The following is a 26,838-nucleotide window of genomic DNA, read 5'->3' on the forward strand; positions in this document are numbered from 1 at the left end:
GGTAATTATTATGGTTCTCCACGAATGATGTGCTAGCCCCTCCCCCTCAACGAATAATTTCCTGAGATTTAAATATTCCCCAATTATATATTTTATATGACTGTATAGCAGTTGTACCAGTAAAAAAGATTAAATGGATATAAGTGCGTGAACACGTTGTATCGTAAGAAGGCAAGATTAGCCAGCAAGTATACTAAGCGAACGTATTATTTTCAACCATGATAGACCTTCAAAGTTACCAACATCAGAAAATAATTGAAGAGGAACAATAACTGGTGTCGCGGCGTTGCTCATGAACTAATTTCGTTATGGCTTCATTCGCGAATATTCAGACCTTCTCGCGGCGGCACAAATCAGTCTTAATACAATTAGACAAAACCGTTAGCATGGCTGAGTTCGACACAGTGTTGGCAGAAATGAAAAAGAGCCGACGTATCCGAGCACAAATATGGAAACGGGGTATTTACGATCCTGATACAGGAAATGCAAATAGAGCAAATATCTGCCATTTTATCCAGGCGCCTCATAAGAACATCACTTATGAGGCTACACTAGTATTGTTTCCGGATTTGGAATCGTAATCATTGCTGTGATCGATATACTGTAGCCACAAAATAGTATGATAGTATTGGTTTGTTTGGTTACTGGTCTAGGTTAAAGTCTTCTACCCCACATGACCATCCTCTCGCATGAACCCCTGATGGTGACCTTGTTTGACGGGTACGTGCAGGATCGTATACACTCGCGTGTGGAATGATGACAAAGTCATGGGGGAGAGGTTGTGGAACGTTTTGACCTAGATTAGTAATACAAATCCAAACCTGTTATTATCATATACTACTTTATACTTATCTTGCTATTAACTTTTATGGTTCCCTGATGTCAACCATTGCTTTAAAGCTACTAATTTGTATGTATATTGCAAATATTATTCATTAAAACTGAAAGAAATTCGGCATTTTCTATTTCAATTATAGATCCTTGGTGAACGCCGCTAAGTACCTAGGTTTACAATTTATATAGCCGTACATGGCCTGGGTGATGAGGCACTGTTTCCTTCCCCCCAGGAACAGTTACCAGGCTGCGGTGCAGTCATAAACCAGTGGTACATGTACTTATGTACGCACACCACTTTAATTTAAGCAAGCAAGCAAGCCGTACATTTTGTTATGTTAGAGAGAATTCACGATTAGTTTTCAAATGTTATATAAGAACGGTCATCTTGCGTGTTGAATTTTCAATTTGTTTACTTTTTCAATTTGAATATAATTGCATATTGGTTAAAATTATATTCTTCCAATTTTTCTTTGCACGTTTTCTAATATTTTCGATTTTCAATTATTTCATTTTTTTTTCTTCATAAGTAATTATTATTCCACTTTGCCAATTTACCACAAAACAAAGAACTCAATGGAAAATGTTACATGGACTTAAATAATAAATTTATGACCGAAAGAAATTTTATTCATGTATAAAAACAAACAATATTTTATAAGGAAAAAAAAGAAACTATATTATTATAAATGTTTGATCATATTATTATAAAGGTTCGTTATCATTTTTGTAATTTTCGTCCTGTGCTGTGATTAGATCAGGGTGTGTGGGCTACGGAACCTAAGCGCATTAAGCGCACATCCCCCAAATGATGGAATCTAGTCGTCGGTATGTCATTCATGCATACCAGAGACATTCTCGTGTCGACCCAGTAAATAATATCATATAGTCACTCCGGACTCCTCTGACAAAAATCAAGGCATTTGAGGATTGACTGTTTCTTTTTAAATTCAGCGAAGTATGAACCGAAGAAGCGTTGTGCAAATGTTGAGATGAGGCTACCACTTTAGCCAGAACATCAAAACCCATACTTATACGATATAAATCATCGTCTACAAAGACTTTCGTTGTTTTCAGCCATTTTTTCTTGATTTTCATTATTTTTTAGGACTGTATAAAAATCACCATGCAAAATGCCATTTCACAATGTACGACCATGTCTTCACATTGAGATATGTAAGCAGACGATGTTTATTCATTAATTTAAATTGTGTTTCATTTATAGCATTAGCAAATATATCTCATTTGCTTGAAAAGGTCAAGTACTTTGGTTCATGATTAAAACCTTACATAAGAAGACTATGCAGGCTTTTATACGTTATTTAATACTTCATATGTCAAATCTTTGCATAAGAGGATGCTTATCGGTATGAAGTGAAATTATATATGGATAAAGAATGTTATCATGTAGGTTAGATACTTTTAAAATCCCCCATGTGAAATTCGATCGTATATCTTCTGTTATACAGCACCCATCGCTTTGCCTGTATGCACAAAACACCATGCCTTCTCGACTAAACGCTGTTGTTATGGGGTTTAACGCCATTTTTCATCACAAGCCTATTTATTGCGGACAGTATAGTTGCTGTTGGAAGAACCCGGGAAAACTCCGGTAAGAATCCCCGACCCATGAGAAGCTACTGGCAAGCTTTCTCACATGGGCGTCACTGGGTGTGTGTGTGTGTGTGTGTGTGTGTGTGTGTGTGTGACACCAAAATTGCATTGCTAAGGATTCTGTATGGTCTGTTACGAAAGGAGGTCCATGAGGGAAACACCATGAGTTACCGCTTTGGGTGAAACCAACCCTATTGACGCCACTGATCTCAAGTACCCACAGTAGCCGAGCCCGATACTCGAAACAACACAGACAGAGGTGCGATGACAGTGATCTGGAACAGTGAGTGCTTTAGACTACTCGGCTACCGCCCCCCCCCCCCCCAAATACACATCCGCTATAAAGGATGGAACCTAGTCGAGAAAATAAGCATTCGTGCATTGTAGAGACACGCGCAGACGCCCCAAATAATTAAATTTCCCTCTCTTTAGATGAGATTTGTATTGAAGGTCATTGCGAGTATGACTGATACGCAATAACGCCTACGTGTAGGACTAGGTACCATTATAGATTCATCTCATGTAGTTTCCTTGCTTAATTATTACTCATCACCTTGATGTTTCAATTAATCTTGGTCCGAGTTAATCAGAACACTCTTCCCTTCACTGTCATATCAGGTTTTCAGTATTAAGCAATGAGAAACGACTTTAGATAAGTGTGTGTGTGTGTGTGATTTGGAATTTTAACTTAGCTTTAGCAATATTTCAGTCATATCGCAGCAGTTTATAACGATGTCTAGCATTGGAACATCATGCTGCAGACATGTAGCATGATGTCCCACCCAGTCACATTATCATGACATCAGGCCAACCATTCCTAACACTAACCTTTTAATGCTGAGCGCCTAGGACGTTGTTATTGCCATTTTTATAAGTCTTTGGTATGTCTCGGCTCGGGTTCGAACCCGCGAACTCCCTCATCCGATGCAGACGCTCTAAACACTGAGTTGCCGCAGCGGTGGCACTTAAGATAAGCAATAATTTTATAAATTGTCTGCATAAAATCTCAAGCTCAAACTTGAACTCAAGAATTCTATGCTTTTTTTCAGGTCAAAACAGTAATAAAAAAGATAAAGTTTAGAAGCTAAGTTATTTGAAGTATCTATCTAATGGTGGTATGTACCTTGATAGAGAATGGACCATTTTGAAATTAAGTGATTTAAAATATATATTTAGTGGTTGTGTGTACCTTAATATAGTGTGTTTGTGTGGGTGTGTGTGTGATTTGGATTTTTAACGTAGCTTTCACAATTGTTCAGTCATATCGCTACGATGTCCGCAGTGTGGCATTTTATAGTGCTGTCTAGCAATGGGGCATCATGCCGCAGACATGTAGACCTTAACAGAGAATGGACCATATATAAATTATGTGATTTATAGTATCTATATAGTGGTTGTATGTACCTTGATAGAGAATGGACTATTTAGAATTATGTGATTTAAAGTATCTATATAGTGGTTGTATGTACCTTGACAGAGAATGGACTATTTAGAATTATGTGATTTAAAGTATCTATATAGTGGTTGTATGTACCTTGACAGAGAATGGACTATTTAGAATTATGTGATTTATAGTATCTATATAGTGGTTGTATGTACCTTGACAGAGAATGGACTATTTAGAATTATGTGATTTAAAGTATCTATATAGTGGTTGTATGTACCTTGATAGAGAATGGACTATTTAGAATTATGTGATTTAAAGTACCTATATAGTGGTTGAATGTACCTTGATAGAGAATGGACTATTTAGAATTATGTGATTTAAAGTATCTAAATAGTGGTTGTATGTACCTTAATAGAGAATGGACCACATAGAAATTAAGTGATTTAAAGTATCTAAATAGTGGTTGTATGTACCTTAATAGAGAATGGACCACATAGAAATTAAGTGATTTAAAGTATCTATATAGTGGTTGCATGTACCTTAATAGAGAATGGATCATTTATAAGTTAAGTGTAAAGTATCTATCTAATGGTCGTGTGTATCTTAATAGAGAATGGACCAGTTAGAAGTTAAATGATTTAAAATATCTATCTAATGGTCGTATGTACCTCAGTAAAGAATGGATCATATAGAATGTAGGAAGCATATAGGTTTGATTTTCTTTTAACATAACAATTTCGTGGCCATTTTTTTCTTATAACAAACCCTACTCTTAATCACATGACATTCATGACATATTCAAGTTTTATTATTATTATTATTATTATTATTATTATTATTGGAAAGTGTAATGTATATAGGTTTAAGATTGGTATTTACGGTAATCTACATGAGAAGAGCCATCTTGAAAGTGTAAAATTACATTACTGAGAGAGAGCTATTAAGCGCCAAGTATTCAATGAAATTAATATTGACAAACGCATGGGGAATACACGCGACTATTGTGTACTGAATGATAGAAAACGATGCATTATTGCCTCCACAAGTTAATGAATAATCTACCCCCTTAGGGACTGAGCATCGATCGCTATATGCTACATGATGTATTGACAGGCCAAAATGTTTGCCAGGTTAACTCGCAAGGGATGCTGGCTAAGGCTACAATATTCATCGGGCAGGTATGCAATTTAATATTGAATTAGCAGCTCTAAACTAGCCGACTGGTCTTGAAGAGTGATAGAGTACTCTTAATGGAAAAATGAAACTTTTCTGGGTAAAGATCAATCTTAGAAGTTTTACTTTTTATACATTCCCCACCCACACATTCCGAGTGCGGCAAATATACATAATATTGTACATTTTTGACCCTTTTCATTCAATCTGCACGACATTGGTGCACTTAACCTATGCATTTTATCTCAATTACTGCAAATGTTTGGGGTTGTTTTTAATTAAAAAGATTGTTTTCTTCAAAATAATAGTGAATAGATTAACTGGATAGTGTGAAGTGTAGGAATGAAAATATGTTTATCAGTATAACAAAGTGAGTACTTGGAATAAATAATCGGGTATTTTAATGTTTTTTAAGTCTTCAAAAACTATTTTGACAGCTCTATTTGCACCATCTAATAAAGATAAATACATAGCCACTAACGATTCTTACAGTTAATTTTCCGTCTTCGTCGAGATCTTGGGTTTCGTTTTTAGTCATTTTCACAATGGCGACCCCCATGTTGCATCGTATTCCAAAGGAAATGAGGAAACCGAGGCTACTCAAGAACGCTGTCAGATATCGCTTGGCACAACAATCACAACGGATACACGATAGCACCTTGTCACACCCGAAGGACGGGCAACACCTCTTTGAACGTGTTTCCTCCTCATCATCCCCATACGCCTCGTCCAACTCGTCGTACTCAACGAGGGTTTTCTCTTCAACGCCCTTCTTAAAAAATCTGCAAGTGGATGAAAGAAAATTGTAAGAACAAGACAATTATGCATATATGAGGTTCAAATATTCCATCTTTTTTCAGGCGTTTGTTAATCAATAGTTCCACTATTTTGCTTAATTTCATTGGCGTAACAATCACCTAATTGAAATGCACAAAACTGTATGACTGTCTGTATTGATAACAATACAAAATAGCCAATTTCCAAAATTTTGACCTTAAACAAAACAATAATTTGAGTCAATACTATCTCAAAATATTATTTTCTGTACTGTGATTAACTTTGTTGGTACTTAATTGTTTACCCTCCTCTTTGCCAAGATTTATTATATAATATAATATAATATAATATATTATATTATATTATATTATATTATATTATATTATATTATATTATATTATATTATATTATATTGTGCAAATCACTCACTGCAGGCAACACATGCTGATTCAGCTAATGCTTACAGGTAAAGTCATAAGCTAAGTAACGTTGATTGACGTGGTGAAACTATTACTTTGGTGGGAGCCCTTCCCTTTTTTAACATGGACAGTCGTGGAATGGTATTGTCTGCAATACATGTTTTAAGACTGACCCCAATCACTCTCAGAGTCTACAACGCTAAAAAGAGTTATACTTCTTCAACGCCTAAAAGTCTGTGTGGGTTCTTTTTCATTCCTTTTTACCCTTGACATATCTTAAGACCCCATACACAACACAGCGGAGTAAATTCACCCAAATACCGCCATTAACATCCCGTAAAGTAGTTTAGCGAGTTTAACAGTTTACAAATATATAGATAGAAACAATAATTGGTAGGTAATTTCAAACAAAAAGCATAGTAATTTTCAAACTGATTACAACTGAAATCTGCTTTTAAAATCAGTTCTGATAGGCATTCATACTAGACCGTCTTCATGCTGATCTCTCGATTCATCAATCAAATGTCGATAAGAAACTTCTCCCTAAAACTAATACCAACGCTTTACCACACAGGCTACTATAAAATTAAGTGGACCAGGAATATCATCTGCCATCAAGGAAAGTACATTTTTATCGGTGCCTGCTATATCTTTGTTAATTCAAAGATCACCATTTTAATGAGATCTTTGAGTTCTCGTTTTTTAAAATCGGCCGTAAGAAAGAGACATTGAGGTAAATGGGACTGAGTGCCGTGAAGTTTGGAGACTAAACTACCATCTCATTCCATATACGTATATTTTTACGACGGGACATATTTTTAGGAACTTAGAATGTTGCATGTGTCTGCACTCTGACACTCTGATAATGTTTTTTTCTTAATCTCTTTTATGTGTAGGTGTTTTGTTCCAAAAAATGCAGTGAAGTTTCAGAGAAGGAAACATGGAAACGAAATGAATCAACCAAATTAAACATTATTTGTGTCAGAAGAATATTCATGCGAGCCCTCTAACCAATGTATATTTACATTCACTCAATGTCAACTTAACGCTGACACTTCTAGAAGCTATACAATCTGAATGCGCCTACTAAGGAAATTTAAATAACTTTTGTATGTTGTATACCCAGTGGCCATACAGAGCTAAATATTCCTCAGAAGTTGATCTTATTTATTTAATATTATAATGTCTTGTATTTATTTCAATCCTAAAATACACTCTATATTTATATTCCGGACAGTGGATGCATATGAGAAAGGCGAAACTACTCTAAATTTACCAGTTGTCGTCGGGTATAATGTTTTGTCGTTTTTATGATTTATACAAACAACGAATTTAAAGACACGTAGATACAATGATTCTTCTTTGGAATCAACAGTGCATTTTCCTCACCTCAGGAGCATAATTACGAAAGACCATGTTTCATTAAACCTCTAAATTTATTATGAACATTAATTAATTTGTCTTTACCTACACAATGGCTTTCTTGGCAAACTGCTTTTGGAAGTAAACAAGCGCTGTTTGGTTTTGAAACACCTGTTCATTGACTGAAGAAGGCAGGTGGACGTTCAATACATGCCTCGTATAAAGGAAATTTCACGGGGAAATGGGGACCACAGTTTTGAGAAAAGTTGATAGCTATATAAAGGTACTTGTTTCTGTAGCTTTGACGTTTCTAAAGATTTAAAGAAACAGCTGTACAACCAATATAAATGTTGTACTCGTCACTGAATGATTCTAATAAATCAACCGATCGTTACTAATATGTTCGTTATGTCGTGGAATACTTTAACTTTCAGACTCTTGTAGATATACAGAACTTTTATATCATAAAATATATTTTAATGTGTGATACTTTTGTCTTAAGAAAAGCTTGGAAACATGTGAGATAAATTACAGATAAGACCCTAATAAAAAATGAAGCAGATAGAAAAATATGTCGAAAATAGAAGACGAACATGATACTGGTTGTATATTGGGAATTAATTAGGAGGTTCCATTATACTTTAGGGGCCCCGAGTGGCCGAGTTAGAAGACGAACATGATACTGGTTGTATATTGGGAATTAATTAGGAGGTTCCATTATACTTTAGGGGCCCCGAGTGGCCGAGTGGTCTAAAGCGCTCGCCGTTACGGATCACTGCCATCTCACCTCTGTCTGCGTGAGTTCGAATCTCAGCCTCGGCTAACGTTGGTACGTGAGAAAGCCTGCCAGTAGCTTCTCGTGGGTCGGTGGTTCTTCCTAGGGTTTTCCAGGGTTCTTCCTCCACCAGTTATACTGGCCGCCATGTATAGCCTATCTTGTGCTGAAAAATGGCGTTAAACCCTACAACAACCTACAACAACCATTATACTTACATTGCAACGTCATGGACTATCCTTTAGCTCCCGATAATTAACTCCAGACGAAAACGATTTATCAGAGTTACAGAATTCGCTGATAAATTATTGCATGGGTACAAACCCAACGGTATCAAACGTCTCGTAAATTGGAAAAATAAGAGAAACAATCCATGCACTAAAGCAACTTTAAGCTTTACAATCAGTTAGGTTTAGACTCAAGCAGTTTCTTATCAACATTTTAACTCGAACAGAAGACCACTAAAATCAAACAATTTTCACGCATGTCCTTTATGACAGAGCTGTATATTTTAGAGTTATCAATACTGATATACTGATATATTAAAAAGTCAACCATCAAATGCCAGTTTGGTTAAGTTACTTTCTTTTTAGTCATCAATGTTCCCATAGTTATGAAGTAAAATGAGTGACTTTTGGTACACATAGACTAGGAACTCTACCAGGACTTTTGGTATACATAGACTAGGACCTCTACCAGGACTTTTGGTACACATAGACTAGGAACTCTACCAGGATCACATTTTCGTCTATGAGTAACTATCCACTTTCCTCTGTAAGCCTTAGATCAATGCAATCAGAACAGTATTCCATTCTCATAACGCAAACATATCACTTAACATATTATCATGTTATAAATTTCCTTTAGGTACTTTTATTCGTGTTTAAAACTGAATTAATGCAACTAATTACTTTGAATGTTTAGGTGACCATCAGAACCAAAATAAGTACACATTCTGCGACCATCAGCATTTCCTTTTCTAATGATTAAACGGTGGATACCAGTTGAACATTAGTATCCAATTCATGACCAGGATCCCGCTGTTTTTTGTACACACTCCATAAATCACGCCAGATAAAATAACTGTCAGTGTTAACGTTTTCACACTAACTTTTTAAAAAAAAATGTATGCTGTATTCTTGTTGTTCTTCAAAGAAATACTTTATCGCTTATGCAAATTCTTGATTCAGTAGGAAACCATGCAAATAAACTATATTTGGTGAACGTTCTTAAATCAGTGTATTATTTTCATTTAAAATGTTTCTAGGTCACTTTCTCTGCCTAATGTTTCCACACGATCAAAACATTCTGGGAAAAACAAGATTGAGGCTTGTCAGTGTTGAACTGGCTGCTACATCGACTAATGTAGTCATACATTGAAACAATTTCTCTTTCTTCATTACTCGTTTACCGATTGAGCAATTAATTCCAAAGTACTATTGCACCCCAGGCGAATGTTCTCCAGTATAGGCTTGGTTTACAGCTTTTGTCGCTTAGGAGGCTTTTTCAGGTGATAATCTCAATCTGACATCCGATTGAAGAACACAGTGGACACTGATATGATCGAATCTCGAAGTCTAGTGTTATTCTAAATTTTAAGCATGCAATCAAACTTGACAATTTCTGAAGCAGTATTATTTGCCATTCCAGCACTTTCTTGCAATGCTCAAATTTCTAATTCATAGTGCCTCTTTCAATTTGTTCTAACCGAATTAGGTAATCAAAGATCTTTGTTTATCACGAACATGTTGTAGTAATTCAACTTGAAAACTTCATTGCTTCCATTTGATATGGTTATGTAACTAACAAACGTTCTACGTAAAAAATTAATTTCTGCATTGTCGTCATCCCTCTTTTGTATCAAACAAAAGAAAATGAACAACAAGGTGCAGTCAGTTTATTTTGGACTTAACATTGGCATTGCTATCTGTAATTTTGTCTCAGTTTTAGTATTACTTGATGTGCATATGACGATACAGTGATGTACTGGATTAAGGTGATTAACGTTACTTGGTGTGTATATGACGATACGGTGATGTACTGGATTAAGGTGCTTAACGTTACTTGATGTGTATATGACGATACGGTGATGTACTGGATTAAGGTGCTTAACGTTACTTGGTGTGTATCTGATGATACAATGTGCTCGATTAAATCGCGTAATGTTATTCGGTGTGTATGCGATGATACAATGATGTGCTGGATTAATGTGTAATATTATTCGATGTGTATAAATGATAAAACGATGTACTGGATTAAGGCGTTTAATATTATTCGATGTGTATATGATGATAAAACGATGTACTGGATTAAGGCGTTTAATATTATTCGATGTGTATATGATGATAAAACGATGTACTGGATTAAGGCGTTCAAGGCTACTGCATATGTATGTGATGATACAATTGTTTGCTGGATTATGGTTTTAAATATTACTTGGTGTGTATGTGGTGATAAAATGGTATTTAACTCCTTCTAATAACTTTCCCTGCTTGTGACGAGCTATTTACTTCCCGTGCGTTTCCATTTGTTGTGCTATAAAATGTTTGCGCCAGATGTGGACATTGTCAGATGGTCGTGATCAATACATATTGCAGGTTCATTGAATATGTATTCGAATTTGCCTGTTCAAAAGAACCTGAGAATAAATAATGAAGTTTTGGCAATTGCTATTTTCACGTTTTATATTTTTTTTGGATGAGTAGATACCTCACACAGACACTTCATGTATATGCGTATCCCCAACGGTAAATGCATTGGTTAGCCTAGTAGATTGATTTGGATCAAATTCATAATCCACGGTGTTTAAGAGCTGAGTCAGTAAATCGTTATTATTCCAATCATTTATTTATGCAACCCATTATCGTTGTTCTATTGGAATTGAACTCTGCGGGTTTCACTGTAGTTAGTCCATGAATTATCGTGTTGTTTGTTTTGTTTGGATTTGTTTGTTTCATTTCTAGATCCAGCTGGATCGAACAATTCTAACAAAAGGTTGTTTCTTCTAAATGCTAGGCCGTTAGCTATTGGTCCCTGAAACAGCCATTCAATTTATGGGCAATAAAGTTGGATATTACTGACAGTTTTATTTTACACGTTCAAAGAAGCGGTCCGTTGTGTTTCAATCCAATTTTTGAAGCGTTATTGTCTGTTATATAATGTACTCGTGATTCATTTACTCTGACATAATCAGATTCTTCTTCATCGTCTAATGAGTAAGCAACATGTTGGCTATTTCTCGCTAATCCAGTGCAAAAATCAATATAATGTCCAAATACATGTAAAGATTTAATACATATACAAACCAACAAAAAGTATATATATATTTCTGATTCTTTGCCTTAGTTGAATGCATTATTGCTCCTAGAAATGTATTTAAAGTAACTTATATTTAGCAGTGGGTGATAGGGCATAGTAAAATCCATAATTGATAAGTTTACGTGAACTGTAGTTAAAGACTTGCAAATGATCAACAACCCTGACATTGTAACGTGTTTAAAAGGAGCCAGTTTAATTCAGTTTTGAATGCTTTTATATTTGCTAATTTTGCTTTTAACTGTATCAGTTCAACTATTTGGAACAAGAGTAATAATAATCTATTTTAATTCTGAGCATCTAGTTCAGTTGTGGATTGTTTCAAATTTGTCCCATTTCTTTGCATAGTTTATCTTTCTTGTCTTTGACCCGACACTGATATTAAATAACACTTCGCGATCAATATATTATTTTGCATATGTGTTTGTTAAAATCCAGCACGTATCTTGTATAATTCAGTAATTGTAACATCTTTGATCGCATTGATCTTATAAAATAAAGCAAATTATATGTTTATTTAAGTCGCATTCTGTGTTAGTAATTTTTAATTCGTTATATGATATGGATAAGTGTATTTGGAATTAAACCTTGTCCAAAATCAAATTGATTGTCTACCTGAGACTACATTTTTGTTAAACAAATAATTCATAGCTAATTTCTTTAATTTTTATATAAGTATGGGTTAAATACTAGGGCCGTTATCAATAGAAGTAAACACATTTATCAGGGTCTGGATCGTGATTCTTCTGGATACTTTATCGTTTGTGTTTTCATTTGATTTATTATCATAGACATACATTTCAATGTGACCGAAGATTGTATTATACCTTCCAATGTGTGACGCTAACATTGAAACAGTCAAGTGTTAAATTTTTCTGTTATTTTCTTTCTTTTTATAACTTTTGCCTACTACACACGTTACATATAATATGATGGTAGAATTCCTGTTTGTTCCAAACTTTTTCCAAATATCTATTTATTTCGATTTTTATCTTCCTACCAAACAAGTCTTTTTAAAATTCCTCTATGTACAGATCCAGCGATGTTCCAACATCTTGGCTGCCTGAATTATTTATATTCTTCTTATTGTTCGTTTATAAAATATATTTTTATACGTGTAATCGTTGGTATTCGAAACTAATTCGTCATTGTCTATTTTATTGACTTATTTTCTTTCTAAACTATGATTGCTCATTGTTTGTGACCACATTTTCTGTCACAAAAGAAAGAGCTTCAATTTAAATTAATTTTACCGTTAGACCACATGGAAAAGATATCCAACCATTGTAAATAATATACCATGAATCTATGAATGCCATAAACGCATTTGTATTAAGGTTTGTTTGTTTTCTTTGATCTTTTCATCTGTAAGGCTCTTGTTGTTTAACCTTCAATCTCTCTGCTTCTAATATCATTAATTATTGTATCTGTTTTTCATTTTATCCACCTAGTCGAACTCCATATGGATCCTTTGTCTTTTGTGAGGTTACATCTTGTGATGACTGTATCTCTGACACACATCGCTTTTGGCATGATTGTTCAGTCTTATTTTCATTTTTATTTCTTCCTTGTTCATTTTCCATTTAGACAAGATGGTAAATAATCGTGCGGAACGCATATACACACAGAGAAAATTTGAAGTCGATTTGGGTGAATAAAAACAGTAGATACAAAGAAGTGTACGACAAAAGTGAATAAATACAACTGGACAGATGAAACAGAGAACATAAAATGAATAAATACAACGGGCAGATGAAACAGAAGATAAAATGAACACAAAAAAATACATGAAACAAAAGTACCAGAAAGATGAAAAATTGAGATTAATTCACTATATAAGAAATATATTTTTGTTTAAAGAATTGACGCAACTATTAAGATCAGATACCACTATGAAAATGTTAGATGTTCCAAATTTTGACTTCTACTGAAAGTAACTTAATTTGACAAACCTGAAAGAACCAGCAATGAAGATTTAAACATCGATCATATAATTTCACATGCCTCTTTTGATCTTCTTGATCTTGAAAGACACAAACAGTATTTTCACTGGTTAAACACTAAATATATGAAAGCCATTGAAAACAGATAAAATAATAAGATGCCAAACCAAGAATGAAATAGAAAATATTAAAAATACAATAATTCATCACTGGTGAGATTGTGAGCAGTATTTTCAAATCCATTTTTCGTGTAAGGATTGTTTGTGTGATAAGTAGCTACTTTGTTAGTAACATATATTCTTAACGGCACAAATGCATTTGAAACAAAGCAGTCAGTTTAAATATTTTATGAAACAGTATACTATATTCCGTCTTTATATTCAGTTCTGTTTGTAGAAACTCTATCGTTGTCTTTTTGAAAAAATATGTCTGAAGTTTATCAAACATTAAATGCATTTATAGGTAATCACATTTTAAATTATAAATATCTGGTAACATGTATAATTCCATTTGATGTCATGTAATCATCTCTTACTTTATCATGCAACATGAGACCGCTCCGGTGGCCCAGTGGTTAGAGCGTCCGCATCGGATGCGGGAGGTCGCGGGTTCGAAGCCCGACACCAAAGACTTATAAAAATGGTACTCAGAGCTGTCTCGCTTGGCGCTCAGCATTCAAAGACACACACACACACACACACAAACACACACACATGCAAAATGCAGTGACCGAATGGAAAAAAGCTGTAAATCAATAATGAGATAAATGGGTAATACCATTTGACAATTATTTGGAAATTGTAGCAACTCTGTCATTAAAATCTGATTTGTTGTTCTTCCATATTATCAAGTTAATTTTTTCAAATAACTTATTTATCTGTCATATCTTTCTAATTTCGTTTTATAAAGCAATGTTTAATTTTTTTGTTGTACTCTTCCATCTATGGAAGAAGTGGGTTATTGTTATTTGTCTCTCCGATAAAACCTAATTCTATTTCCATTTGAAACTTTTCGATTTTTTAACGTCAGATCATTGGTATGTAACTAACCAAAATAAGCACATGCTTAAATGTAGCTTTGTCTCAAGCAAAACAGCAGAAGGTAGTAATATGTTTGAACCAAATCACGAAAAGCCTATTTACGATAATGGCGGCGACGTATATACGCAAGTTTAAACAGTAGTTAGTGATATCGGAAATCGAACGACGTCTTGATGAAATCACACCAGGTGCTCCTAAAATGTTTCACTGGAACTTGCTGACTAGTTTGATAAACAGATGAAAAATACTGACATAGGTGAAGTGTAATACGAGTTAATACTAAATGACTTACAAATCAAAAGAGGATACTTTGAATATATAGAATCTATATTGGGTTTTTGGTCCGAGACTAGGAAATCCCAGTCAAGGGGTTACATTATATGTCTCCTCACGAGGCAAGCCTCATGGGGAGACATATAATGTAACCACGCGACTGGGATTTTCTTGTCTCGGTCCAAACCCCGTACGTAGATTATTTTTCTCACCCAATATTTTCCTTTAAAGTAAAAGGAACTCTTTACTAGTGTAATATAGTTCACGTCCAAATATTTACACGCGGCTCATTAATACAAACTTGTTAATGAGGGCTGTAGTGTGACCGTTGCATTGGAGTTCACAGTTTATACGCGTGAGCAAAGAAAAATAACAACATAAAATGTCGCATAGTAATGAGGTATTATCATATTTAATATATGGATGTTATATGAAATTAACCATAAATAATTATGTATTACAAGAAACTGTTTCCTTTTCATCAGTTCCAATTTTGAAAAGTCATATTGTAAATAATGAAACGATACTGGGTACATAGCTCTACTGTAGTACAAGCTATAACGAAGAGTAAATTCTTGCTTTAGATTATTCATGGGTAATTAGAGATCTGTGTCACTCTCGCATATAACTCCTTTTCTTTGGAGGAGATGAAACTGTTTGTGACATAACTGTGTTGTCCTTAATATTGAGTGTAAAAATTACCCCCCGTGTATAATAGACCCTCCAAAATACGGACCCTAGCGGATAACCGAATGCTAAACTTTCAAGTTCACGAATTCTTTTAAAATTTATTTTTCTGTCTTGGAAAAATGGCAAGTGCTACAGTGAAATTTGCTTATGGATTAATGTGTTGACGGACAAACGATTCCTTCTCGCTGGTAAGAGCATTATTTGGCATTAAATAGTGTAAGTATATTTTTTATTAACCAGGGCACAATAGAGATGCTTAGCAAAATTAGAATAAAGCATGTTTGACATAACACATTTCTAGTTGTTATAAGTTTTCTGTTGTTGTTAAGAGAGTTGGAAGGCTATGAAGTGTATAGGTTTATAGTCTTGTGCATGGATCAGTGTTTTCTGTCATTGTTTATTTCACACGACATTGAAAAGTTTATCCTATATGTAGCACAGTCAATTTTCCGGTCAGCGTTATTAAATGTAGCTAACAGTATATCATTTGTTTCATACGAAGTATTTCAATTTAGTTAGGTAGCTTTAGCTACATTTAATGAAGTTGACCTGAAACTGCACTGAGCTAGGCCTGCATATGGATAAAATTAACCATGCTATGTGGAACGAAGTAGCATAATACCAAAAAGCTCGACATTATTTGTGTGCGTGTGTTTGTCTCTCTCGAAATGTTTTTGTAATGGTGAGTTCTCAAAGATGGATTGACCTTACGTTACTATGTTTTTGTTATATATTTCTTTTTTTTTTGTTGTTGTTTGAATTTAGAATAACTATGTCAGGTACAGCAGAAAAACAAGGGTTTCTTTTTTTAAAATTAGTTCCGAGCACGTGGACACCTTGACTGAGTCGACTGGTCTGAGATGACTAGAGTGAGATACGAAAAAGTAAGTTTTTTCTTCATATACTCAGATTAATTATCAAGATACGAATTTATTGGGGCCCCGAGTGGCCGAGTGGTCTAAAGCGCTCTTCGTTACGGATCACTGCCATCTCACCTGTGTCTGCGGCGGTTCGAGTCTAAGATTCAGCCAATGTGGGCATGTGAGAAAGCTTGCCAGTAGCTTCTCGTGGGTCGATGGTTCTTTCCGGGGTTTTCCGGGTTCTTCCTCCACCATTAATACTGGCCCCATGTATAGCCTATCGTGCTGAAAAATGGCGTTAAACCCCACAACAACAACAACGAATTTATTATGTATGAAACAAATAGGTGATGCAGGTGGGTAGATGCATAGCTACCGTTTAGTTTATGCACATATGCAGTGCTAGTAGCGATGGGACAAATTCCTGATTAGCATCTGCCTTGTTTTGCTTTCTTTACACACAGTTTCAAAATATGCACATCCTTAAGTTGAGTATATTACTAACTTGGACCAGCTGCTTTATACGCCAGACGACAAGATAGCTAGCTCCTTAATACGATAAACAAGAGGCTTGGCTGAGTTCTCATGTATTTTAAACCATTTCATGTCCGCTTTAGGAGAGATGAACTAGAAAGCTCAAAGTATAGGTGGAGTTTGATAGCTTCTTATCTTTCAGTCAATCTTGAAAATTGTCAAGGTTGATTTCTTTTGTAAAATCTTTCCATATGATATTATTATATTTAATGCAAGACATTAAAGAACCAATTTCTCATATATGTATGTATAAATTCAATTTTTCTTGTTATTTGCACTAAACACGACATGAATTGTGATTGTGTATTGTCTCGCATTATTCAAAATGTATTCCATCAATCCTCGTGTGAAGATGTTTATATCACTTTTTGCTGCTCTTTATAATGACTCTTGAAGCCGAGTGAATACCATAGTGAACCTGGTCCCCCCCACACACACACATACACACACTCCTCCCCAAGGCACCTTTTACTATGATTATTTATCAATTATCCAGAAGCAAATACCGTAATCACAGTACTGTTGTCTTGTTCATGCCCAACTCCTGCATATTTATTTTCAGCTTTTATGGAGAAACATTACTTTTTGTATTATCGTTATTTGGTGTAAACTATCGATTTATCTGGCAGCCTAGGATAGGCCTATGAGAGAATTTTCATTAGTGAGTTTAAATAAGGAAACTTTGAAATCCATTTTACTACATTAACCTATTGTCAACAATGTTCTAGTTTGTAAATGTTCTTCGGTTAACATTGTACCGTAGAAAATGTCAAAATGCTAACGTTGACGATAATAAAATAAAAGCGATCTGACTCTCTCGTAAAGCTAGCTTGTGCTGGATTTATTTTATAATTGTTTCTATCTATTGATGACTAACTTCAAACGTTATGCCCATGCAAAGCAATTCTCATTAAAACAGCTTCAAAATGCTTAAACATCCTTCAAATTATTTATTTCAAAGTAGGAAACAGCCCCAACAGAAGCATTATTGCTGGATAACACACACACACACACACACACACACACACACACACACACATATATATATATATATATATATATATATATATATATATATATATATATATATATATATATATATATATATATTCTACATGCATGTTAAAGGAACTCTATTGACGACTGATTCTAAAATGTGGACATATTCGACCAAACTCATATATAACCTAGATTTTAATTACATCATCATACTACAATTCGTTGTCATGGACACTATCCATTCATATATTTGTTGCTAAGCGAAAGATATTTCATCTAAAGAATTTAAAAATAAAAGAGACATGTTACACATAATAAGGTTTTTACTGTCATTCAAGCTGTGGATTAGAACTGCTTTTTTTCAACTGTAGAAAATCGCGAAATCCTAGCATCTAATAAAATTTTACCGTAAACTTTAAATTTCTGCGCAAGACACTGTAACCAAAATGAAAGATATGCGAACAAACATAAACTATTTCTTGTTGTTCACAAACGTTGTTGCCTTTCCGGGACACGTTATTATTATATTAAAAAAAAATGAAACGGATGTTTAGTAGAAAAGGTTAAAAGGTAAAATAGATATTGTGATCGTACACCTTTGTGCTGTCAATATTCTTGATTCCATTTGTTAGAACTTGTTATTTAAACAACGAAAAGTGATTTAAAATCAATTTTATTATTTGCTTTGTTTCGTCTGTCATCGTTAAATAACGACATTATTTATTGATTAGAAAAACGTATTTGAGCAATAATAGCATTATAAATGACACATTCATTAGCGTTCTTTTTCTGCACCAAGAGCTACATGTCGTGTACAGACTGAACTACTTCCTCGTGCGTTCTAATTTCCGGCACTATCACTTTATGGTTTATGAGATATTGTGCATTATCCTAATGGCTCTTAATCATTTGATGGGATATGCGAAATATAAACTGAAAACCCTATCGAATTCGTGTGGCAAGATACTATCTACAAATCGCAAAGCATAACTCGGTCATATGTATGATTTATTCCGTTAGATTGCAACATTACACGTAGAAAACAATTAAGTGGAGTTCCGATGGGTAAAGCAAATATACATTAAAAGATTGAAGTTAATCGTGATGAAATGTAATGTCGTAGAATGAATCATCGTGTTATTACGAAAGACAAGTTCGCAATGCGATGAATACGAGCCATCTGCTATGTAAGAATAACGGTTACAGCTGTCTTAAGTTGCCATGGATTGACACAGTTAAATCAGTCTTAAATTACCATGGATCGTCACGGTTAAAGCTGTCTTAAGTTGCCACGGATCGTCACGGTTAAAGCTGTCTTAAGTTGCCACGGATTGTCACGGTTAAAGCTGCCTGAAGTTGCCACGGACTGTCACGGTTAAAGCTGTCTGAAGTTGCCACAGATTGTTACGATTAAAGCTGTCTGAAGTTGCCACAGATTGTCACGATTAAAGCTGTCTTAAGTTGTCACGGATTGTTACCGTTAAAACAGACTTAAGTTGCCACAGATTTTCAAATTTTCTGAGACAATTTAAACAAGAAGGCAATCTGTGTATTTGGTAGATGAAATGAACTATCACTCTCCTCACCGTTAGCTTCTACCCCTGTTAGTGCCAATGAATGTACATGAGCAAATTCAGGTCAGAGTCTTTATCGCCTTCTCCACTCTTCCAGTCATTATGAAATCTTAAACATGTTACATACAAAAGAATGCTTAAGTATAAGCACAATATTCATTTTCACTTCTCTACGTTAAATTCATAATATGTTTATTTACATCCATCGATGAATGCATAAAAGTAGAGCTTTGTACATGTTATATCACGTGCTGTTGAAAAATGTGTGGGCTTGGGGAGGTGATATTTTGTAGAGGTGTGCGATATTACTGGTGAATTGGTTTACCGCGATATTACTGGTGTATGGGCTTATCGCGATAGCACTTGTATATTGGTTCACCGCGATAGTACTGGTATATTGGTTTACCGCGGTATTTCTTTTCCGGTGATACGCAAAACAGTACTTTTTCACTGTAAAAGTACATAGGCAAAAACCATCAGTAAGGAAGAGAGAGAAATTACCGAGTAATCTTATTAACTTAATGATATTAACAGCACTTATTTTATGCTAAGCAGTGAATTACTTGATTTTCTAATTAAACTAATATTGATATTTCACTGCAGTGAAAAAATAACAATATTTTTTCACTACAGGAACTACTTTTTTTTTGGGTCACAACATACTTACCTTTCTTTTGATTTTTTGTCAGTGAACTACTTTTATCTTATGTACATGTCATTGTCATTATTAATAATCCCTGTCCGTTATCCTTGAAACTTGTAGTTTGTTATTCTGGAAATATCAGTTAATTTTTATCACTCCGATGTGGAACTAATTTTGTGCGCAGGTACACATAGCACAGCAGAACATGTACGGTAAACAGTTGACATTACCGTAAGAAATCTGCTAATTCACTGTGTCACAAACTTTAGGTAGACAACTTATGTGAGCATAAAATAAAAAGAATATTTGCTGAAACGAGTGAATAACGGATACATTTCATCTCGTGGGTGAAAAACTCTAGTATTTGCACTCTTGGCTTCGCCACTCGTGAAAATACTGAGTTTTTCATCCACTCGATGAAATATATCCGTTATTCACTCGTTTCAAGCAAATATCCTCTATTTATTCATTTTAAATGACATAATATTTCAAATTTTCTAAATCAGATAATAGTATTTTGTGAAACATTTATTTTTACAAATATACTTTTATTTATGATACTTTAATCAAATGTTAGAAACGTGTTAGCTAAAATGGAATGTCGTGAAAAATATTCGGATCAAATCCAAACTTGTGGAAACTTTTTTGAAAAATATACATTTTTATTTTATTTTACCAGCGTATTTTAATGTGTTAAGCCCAAACATTCCCTTGTAAGACGGCGAATCATTCTAATGTTTTTAAACGACACCAATTGTTTTCTGTTGCGATTTTACGTAATTTCTCAATTCCACTAAATATTTTCTCTTTTGTTGAGTAAGCGTATTTTATGTTTACTGCTCCTTTGTGATAATATTCTTGCCAGGATGTTTGCATCCCTCTCAAAGTTTCCATGCCTGTTATATTTATAATGTAGCCTGTAAGCGGTGGGATTCAGTGTCAAAACGTCCTATTTGTATGAATATCAGCAAAATGTCTATTACAAATTGTCATCTATAGGTACCCTGGTATAATATGCAGTATGTGTGTTAGTGTTTTGCACTCGTTGATCTTGTACCTATACTTAAGATGATTAAAAAAGATGGCTTTCCTTAATTTCTAATACACATCTAATACATAGAATGTATAAAACACATACTAAGAACAGTAAATGTTAGGTCCGTTTAAAATGTGCAGAAGTGCGTGAATTGTGGCTTCAGGGAATGACATATTTATCTCATCGCTGGTCATAACTTCCAGTGAAATGGATCAGGGAAAGCAATTTATCAACTTTATTGCGCCCGACTTTCCTGAAATTAAAGCTACAAGGTAACGGTTTTATGACGCATTGTCATTATGTTGCCTAATGGAATCGACTTTAATGACTGTTATGTAACAATAATGTGTACCAATTAAGCATCTTGTATGACGATCCCGTGCCAAAGTGCAAAAGTACATTATCTTAAATTGAGAAACGCAAGTCGTTATGTCAGTTGCAATTGTCTTAATTTCTATCAAACCAAGACACAAACTACAACCTTCTGTGTGAATCGGGAACTGAGAAGTGTTTAGAAACTTAAAGATATAGTAATGAAGAGAATTTAAATATGGTCACCATAACAAATGAAATGGCATCAATAATTTTGATTATAAATTCGAAATAATCTTTTTCTCTGTCAAATTTCTAACCGAAGCAAAATCCAGATACATCCACAGTTGTTAGTATCCCAGGACTTATGAGTCCTAACGAATCGAAAGAGATGCATCAATTTATATATTATAATATCCAAAATTTAATCAAACATTGAAAAGGTCACTGAAGAGGAGACACCAAGATAAACATAATCGGTACCAATGTGTTTATGAAATGGCCATTTATGAATAAATTACAAAATTTACCGACTCAGTCTATATTGCTTATCAATTTCATGTCTCCTGTGTCTGTCGTGATATATTCCTATTATCATTTTCATATCGTTCGATCCGCTACCACTGCCCGATGTATACTGTTACCTCGGCTAATTCATTCCGATATGTAGTGTGCTTAGCAACTTTTGTTATGTGACACATGAGACTACAAACATCAATCCAGGATATGACAGTCTCCAGAAAAACTGTAAACTAAGACTCAGCTGGCATTACAATATCACAAGTTAGCTGACAAATAATATTTCCTTTATTGGAAATAAAGCGAAAAGCCAGAGAAGAGAAATGTATCCAGTTGTAATTAAAACTGACCTAATTTATATTACACCATTTATCTATGTTTCTGTATTTCAGGTATTCTGTAAACAGATAATTCATGTACTAAATAAAACCCATACAGAATTCGATTTTGAAAAGATAAATCGCTTGAAGAAAGAAAACAAAACACATAATGAATTTGAAAAACGGCGAGAAGGAATTCACCTATATATTTAGCTTAGATGACAGGGTGAATACGTTATTGACGTTTGAAAAGGTTATGTTGTACCAAGAAGGCATCATGCTTTAGAAACCATCTGAAGCATCACCGGCCAGAAATGACGAGTTCTTCGTGTGACTACGAGTCTAAAGAAGCCTCCGGGAGAAGTGAACCTGTGACAACAGAAAGTGAGCTGATCATTATCAATTTGCTTTGCTGCCATGGACCCTGGGCCTGGTTATCAAACGCAAGCGATTTTGCAACTATGTGTCACCACGTAACAAGTTGACACTGCAAGAAATACTCAGAGCTCGGGTACGTTTTCTTTGGTGGAAGTGTGCCCAGCTAATAACTGTACACGCAATTCTGTATTTCTCGCCAAACTGCATTTCTCGTGCGCGGTGAGTTCTTGATATATCGATATCTATATCTTGATATAATTCAATTATTATTTTAGATATGTCATATATCTATGAAGTCTTAATGATCTCAAAAAAGTGAAACCAGTGACGAAATACGTGTCAGAGAAATAAACTTTTTCAACGGCCGGAACAAGACATGCCTTTAGTAGTCGAAGTCTCTCATCAGAGCGGTCATCGGTCCCTGTATTAGTCCATTAGTGTTGCACAGACTACAAATCCTTAAAAACCCAAATTAAAATAGATAATTTCACTTTATTATTCGTTGAAAAATACATCGATTTCCATTAGCTGAAACGTCTGTTATGTGTTCTTGACTTAAACATACTTCAATACAATACTCAATAGCTTTAAATAATTTTTCCCATGTGACTAAATCATAGACCTCACATTCCATGTGACTAACTCATAGACCTCACATTCCATGTGACTAACTCATAGACCTCACATTCCATGTGACTAACTCATAAACCTCACATCCCATGTGACATATTCATAGACCTCACATTCCATGTGACTAACTCATAGACCTCACATTCCATGTGACTAATTCATAGACCTCACATTCCATGTGACTAACTCATAGACCTCACATTCCATGTGACTAATTCATAGACCTCACATTCCATGTGACTAACTCATAGACCTCACATTCCGTGTGACTAACTCATAGACCTCACATTCCATGTGACTAATTCATAGACCTCACATTCCATGTGACTAACTCATAGACCTCACATCCATGTGACGCACTGGGAGGCATCATTTGGGAGGAACTGGCAGTATATATGGATGATCTATTCATTTTTGGGTACAATCTTTGAGGATACATTGTTAAAAGCTTTCTCAGACTTCCTCTAAACAATTAAAAAAAAATTAAGTAGCTTAATGTAATGTTGAAAACGGAAGTTGAGGTCATCTGCATATTGGTCAGTGAGAATTAAATTTTCATTTCGCCATAAAAAACTAAACTGTTAATAACTGACCAAGGGCATCAAACCAAATAATAACTGCACCCTTTTCTTGGCTATATGAACTACCGCTACAATAAGTCACTAATATCTGTAATCGTATAAAATAACATAACATACACCTTTCCTTGGGATGCAAAATTTCGAGAGATTTTCGATACGCTGCAGAACCCTGCAATTGCTACTCCAATATTAGCACAACTATGACATACGTATCTAATAATTTTGGATACAGTTGTACAACGAAACCAAATTGGTGAAGAGTTATCACAGGTTGAGAATGGTTTCATAAAAGTCCTTTTCATAAAAGTAAAGCAGGAAATCTTGGCGTGATGGATCAAGTCAGAAACTGCGTACGATGAGCGCTTTATTCCTTAATAGAAAGCTCATTTGACACTAATGTTTTTTTAATTTATTTGACAATCTTATTTTGCCCATTATAGGTCCACACTGATCAGAGCGTAATTTGTAACGTATTTTCAAGCTCTTTGGAAAGCTTTACATGAAGCTACTTAAAGTTTTTGACCCAATGCTTCAACCATTTATACACGATATACACGAAAAATAAGACAGACACAAGAGTATATATTGTACTTGTTTTGCACCATATTAACTTCCGTGCCTTGTTTCGCGCACTTTGGGGTATTTTATGTGAGTTCAATTGCATTCATAAATTAGTATCGATCAAAAAGGTGTACTACGTTTTGTCTTCTCAAACGTAATGAAACAAAGCCCTTTCTACATTTTTGTTTTCCTGATGCAAAACGTTAAGTTATGAAAGTTTTATAGAGAGTGGGGAGTGGAAAAGTCATCGATACGTGCGCGCCTCTGTGTGTGTGTGTGTGTGTGTGTGTGTGTGTGTGTGTGTGTGATTTGGATTTTTAACATAGCTTTAACAACTTTTCAATCATATCGCTACGATGTCTGCAGTGTGGCAGTTTACAGTGATGTCTAGCACTTGGGCATCATGCCGCAGACATGTAGCATGATGTTCTACCCAGTCACATTATCCTGACACCAGGCCGATCAGGCCTAACACTAACTTCTTAATGCTGAGCGCCCAGCGAGGTAGCTGTTAGTACCCTTTGTAGAAGTCTTTGGTATGACTCGGTCGGGGATCGAACCCACGACCTCCCGCATCCAAGGCGGACGTTCTAACCACTTGGCCACCAGAGCGGTATCAAGCATTACATTTTATATTATTGATTCGATGATATTACTGACCTATAACAGTTTTGGCCTCTCCTAGGTTAGCAGGAGAGCGATTATAGATACTCTACGCAATCTTGCATTTCGTAACCCCTCCTCCCGAACCATAAAAGATCGCCTGCATTGCAGAATTCTGATTAAGTGATTGGTCTCTCTCGATTCTTTGGCCAAAACTACATGAGCATTGACTTTACGTTTTGATGGTTCCACTATTCCCTTCAGTCAATGCCTCTTAAAGATGGCAGATAATGATACTCATTTTTATCTCGATGAGCTTGTGAAGTGTTCAGTGGAATTAATCCAAAGTCTCTGGTAAGTCCGTGGAATGCCATAGCATATTATGTGTATCAAGAGAAGTGGGGCTTAGTTGATCGAGTTCGGGAGGATCATTATCTTAAAATATCCTTTCATCTTTTCATGCATTAATTAACAAGTTGACTACCACTCTGGTCAGCTCAGAATTAAAAGGTAAATGTAAAAGAGAAGATTGAGACCCAGTGATGGCTACTGGGGCGGGTGCTTTGCTGGCAAACCAATCAAGAAAACATTGGTTTTGCCTGTCAGATATGAGGTGCTGCAAGAAAAATGCTATTCCTTTTCCTGGAGATGACTTTACTTTATCCACCGTCACGTATTTGCTGCTTCTTTGTATTACCTATTTCTCTACTGACTAGTGAGAACACTGTACTACTGTTGGACAAGAAACCGTAGCATAAGAGAGAGAGAGAGAGAGAGAGAGAGAGATGCACGATCTTGCTCATGGGCGAGAGAGCTCTCCCTGATCACCCATGGAATATTCACCTGACTGCACAAAAAGCTGCATATTTGTAATTGTTCTGTTCCAAACCATTTGGGAATATGCATCGTAAGTGTGATGGTAAAGATAATGTAAATATGTTTGGTCCATGGTGTATCTCAGATATACATCCATCCTAGGTAGGTATGGCATTAATCATTCATCATGACGCTGATAGACTTGGTAATGTTTTATTTTTGTCGTTTACTTCTATGAACGGAAGACATATTATGGTATGTCTAACATGTGTATTTTAGTTCACATAATATAAAGCGTTACATTCTGTTTTTATTGATTACATTGTTCTTGTTCATTTTAACGGAGAGCAACGTAAAGGCGTATCAGCTTGTCACATGCAATAGGGATCAGTCTGTGAGTTTTTTCTACCTGACTGTGATGAGTTTTTTAAAGAAATCATCTGGCAGATAATATCCTTTTTAACAGGAGTAATGTGAATTAACGACTGTTTTAATTCAATATATGAATTGCTGCGGAGTGCTGCTAATAACAATATATATATCACCCAATGGCATCGCTGACGACTAAACTAACACATTTATTTTAAATCTGAAACGTGCTACAAACTTACTCCTCGTTATTTACAGAATTAAAATTTAAAAACAAATGTCGGTGTTAATCTGGATGATGCATATTTTTTAGGGAGTACTATCATATGGAGGAGGAAAATTAGCTTTACACTCATTTTATGACACATATAGGATATGTGCAAGCGTAAATATTAATGTACACAAAAGATTGGCTAGCCCAGAAACAGAGTAATTACCTCTTTGTTACTAGCAACGTTCAAGTGAATGCATCTGGTGCTTGGGTAGATTTGGATTAACAAT

General features: G+C 35.0%; 1 protein-coding gene across 1 annotated transcript in view; it reads right to left on the reverse strand.

Moving 5' to 3' along the window:
- Positions 1–26,838, reverse strand: part of LOC149787804 (vesicular glutamate transporter 2-like) — a 127,469-nt gene that overhangs the window by 28,441 nt on the left and 72,190 nt on the right. The window contains exon 3 of the mRNA XM_089974013.1: positions 5,499–5,790. Within this exon, the coding sequence (XP_089830139.1) occupies positions 5,499–5,790 (292 nt within the window). The remainder of the gene's footprint in view (positions 1–5,498; positions 5,791–26,838) is intronic.

Source organism: Sinohyriopsis cumingii, chromosome 11, assembly GCF_028554795.1.
Source record: "Sinohyriopsis cumingii isolate HCF-2022 chromosome 11, ASM2855479v2, whole genome shotgun sequence".
Taxonomy (NCBI): Eukaryota; Metazoa; Mollusca; class Bivalvia; order Unionida; family Unionidae; genus Sinohyriopsis; species Sinohyriopsis cumingii.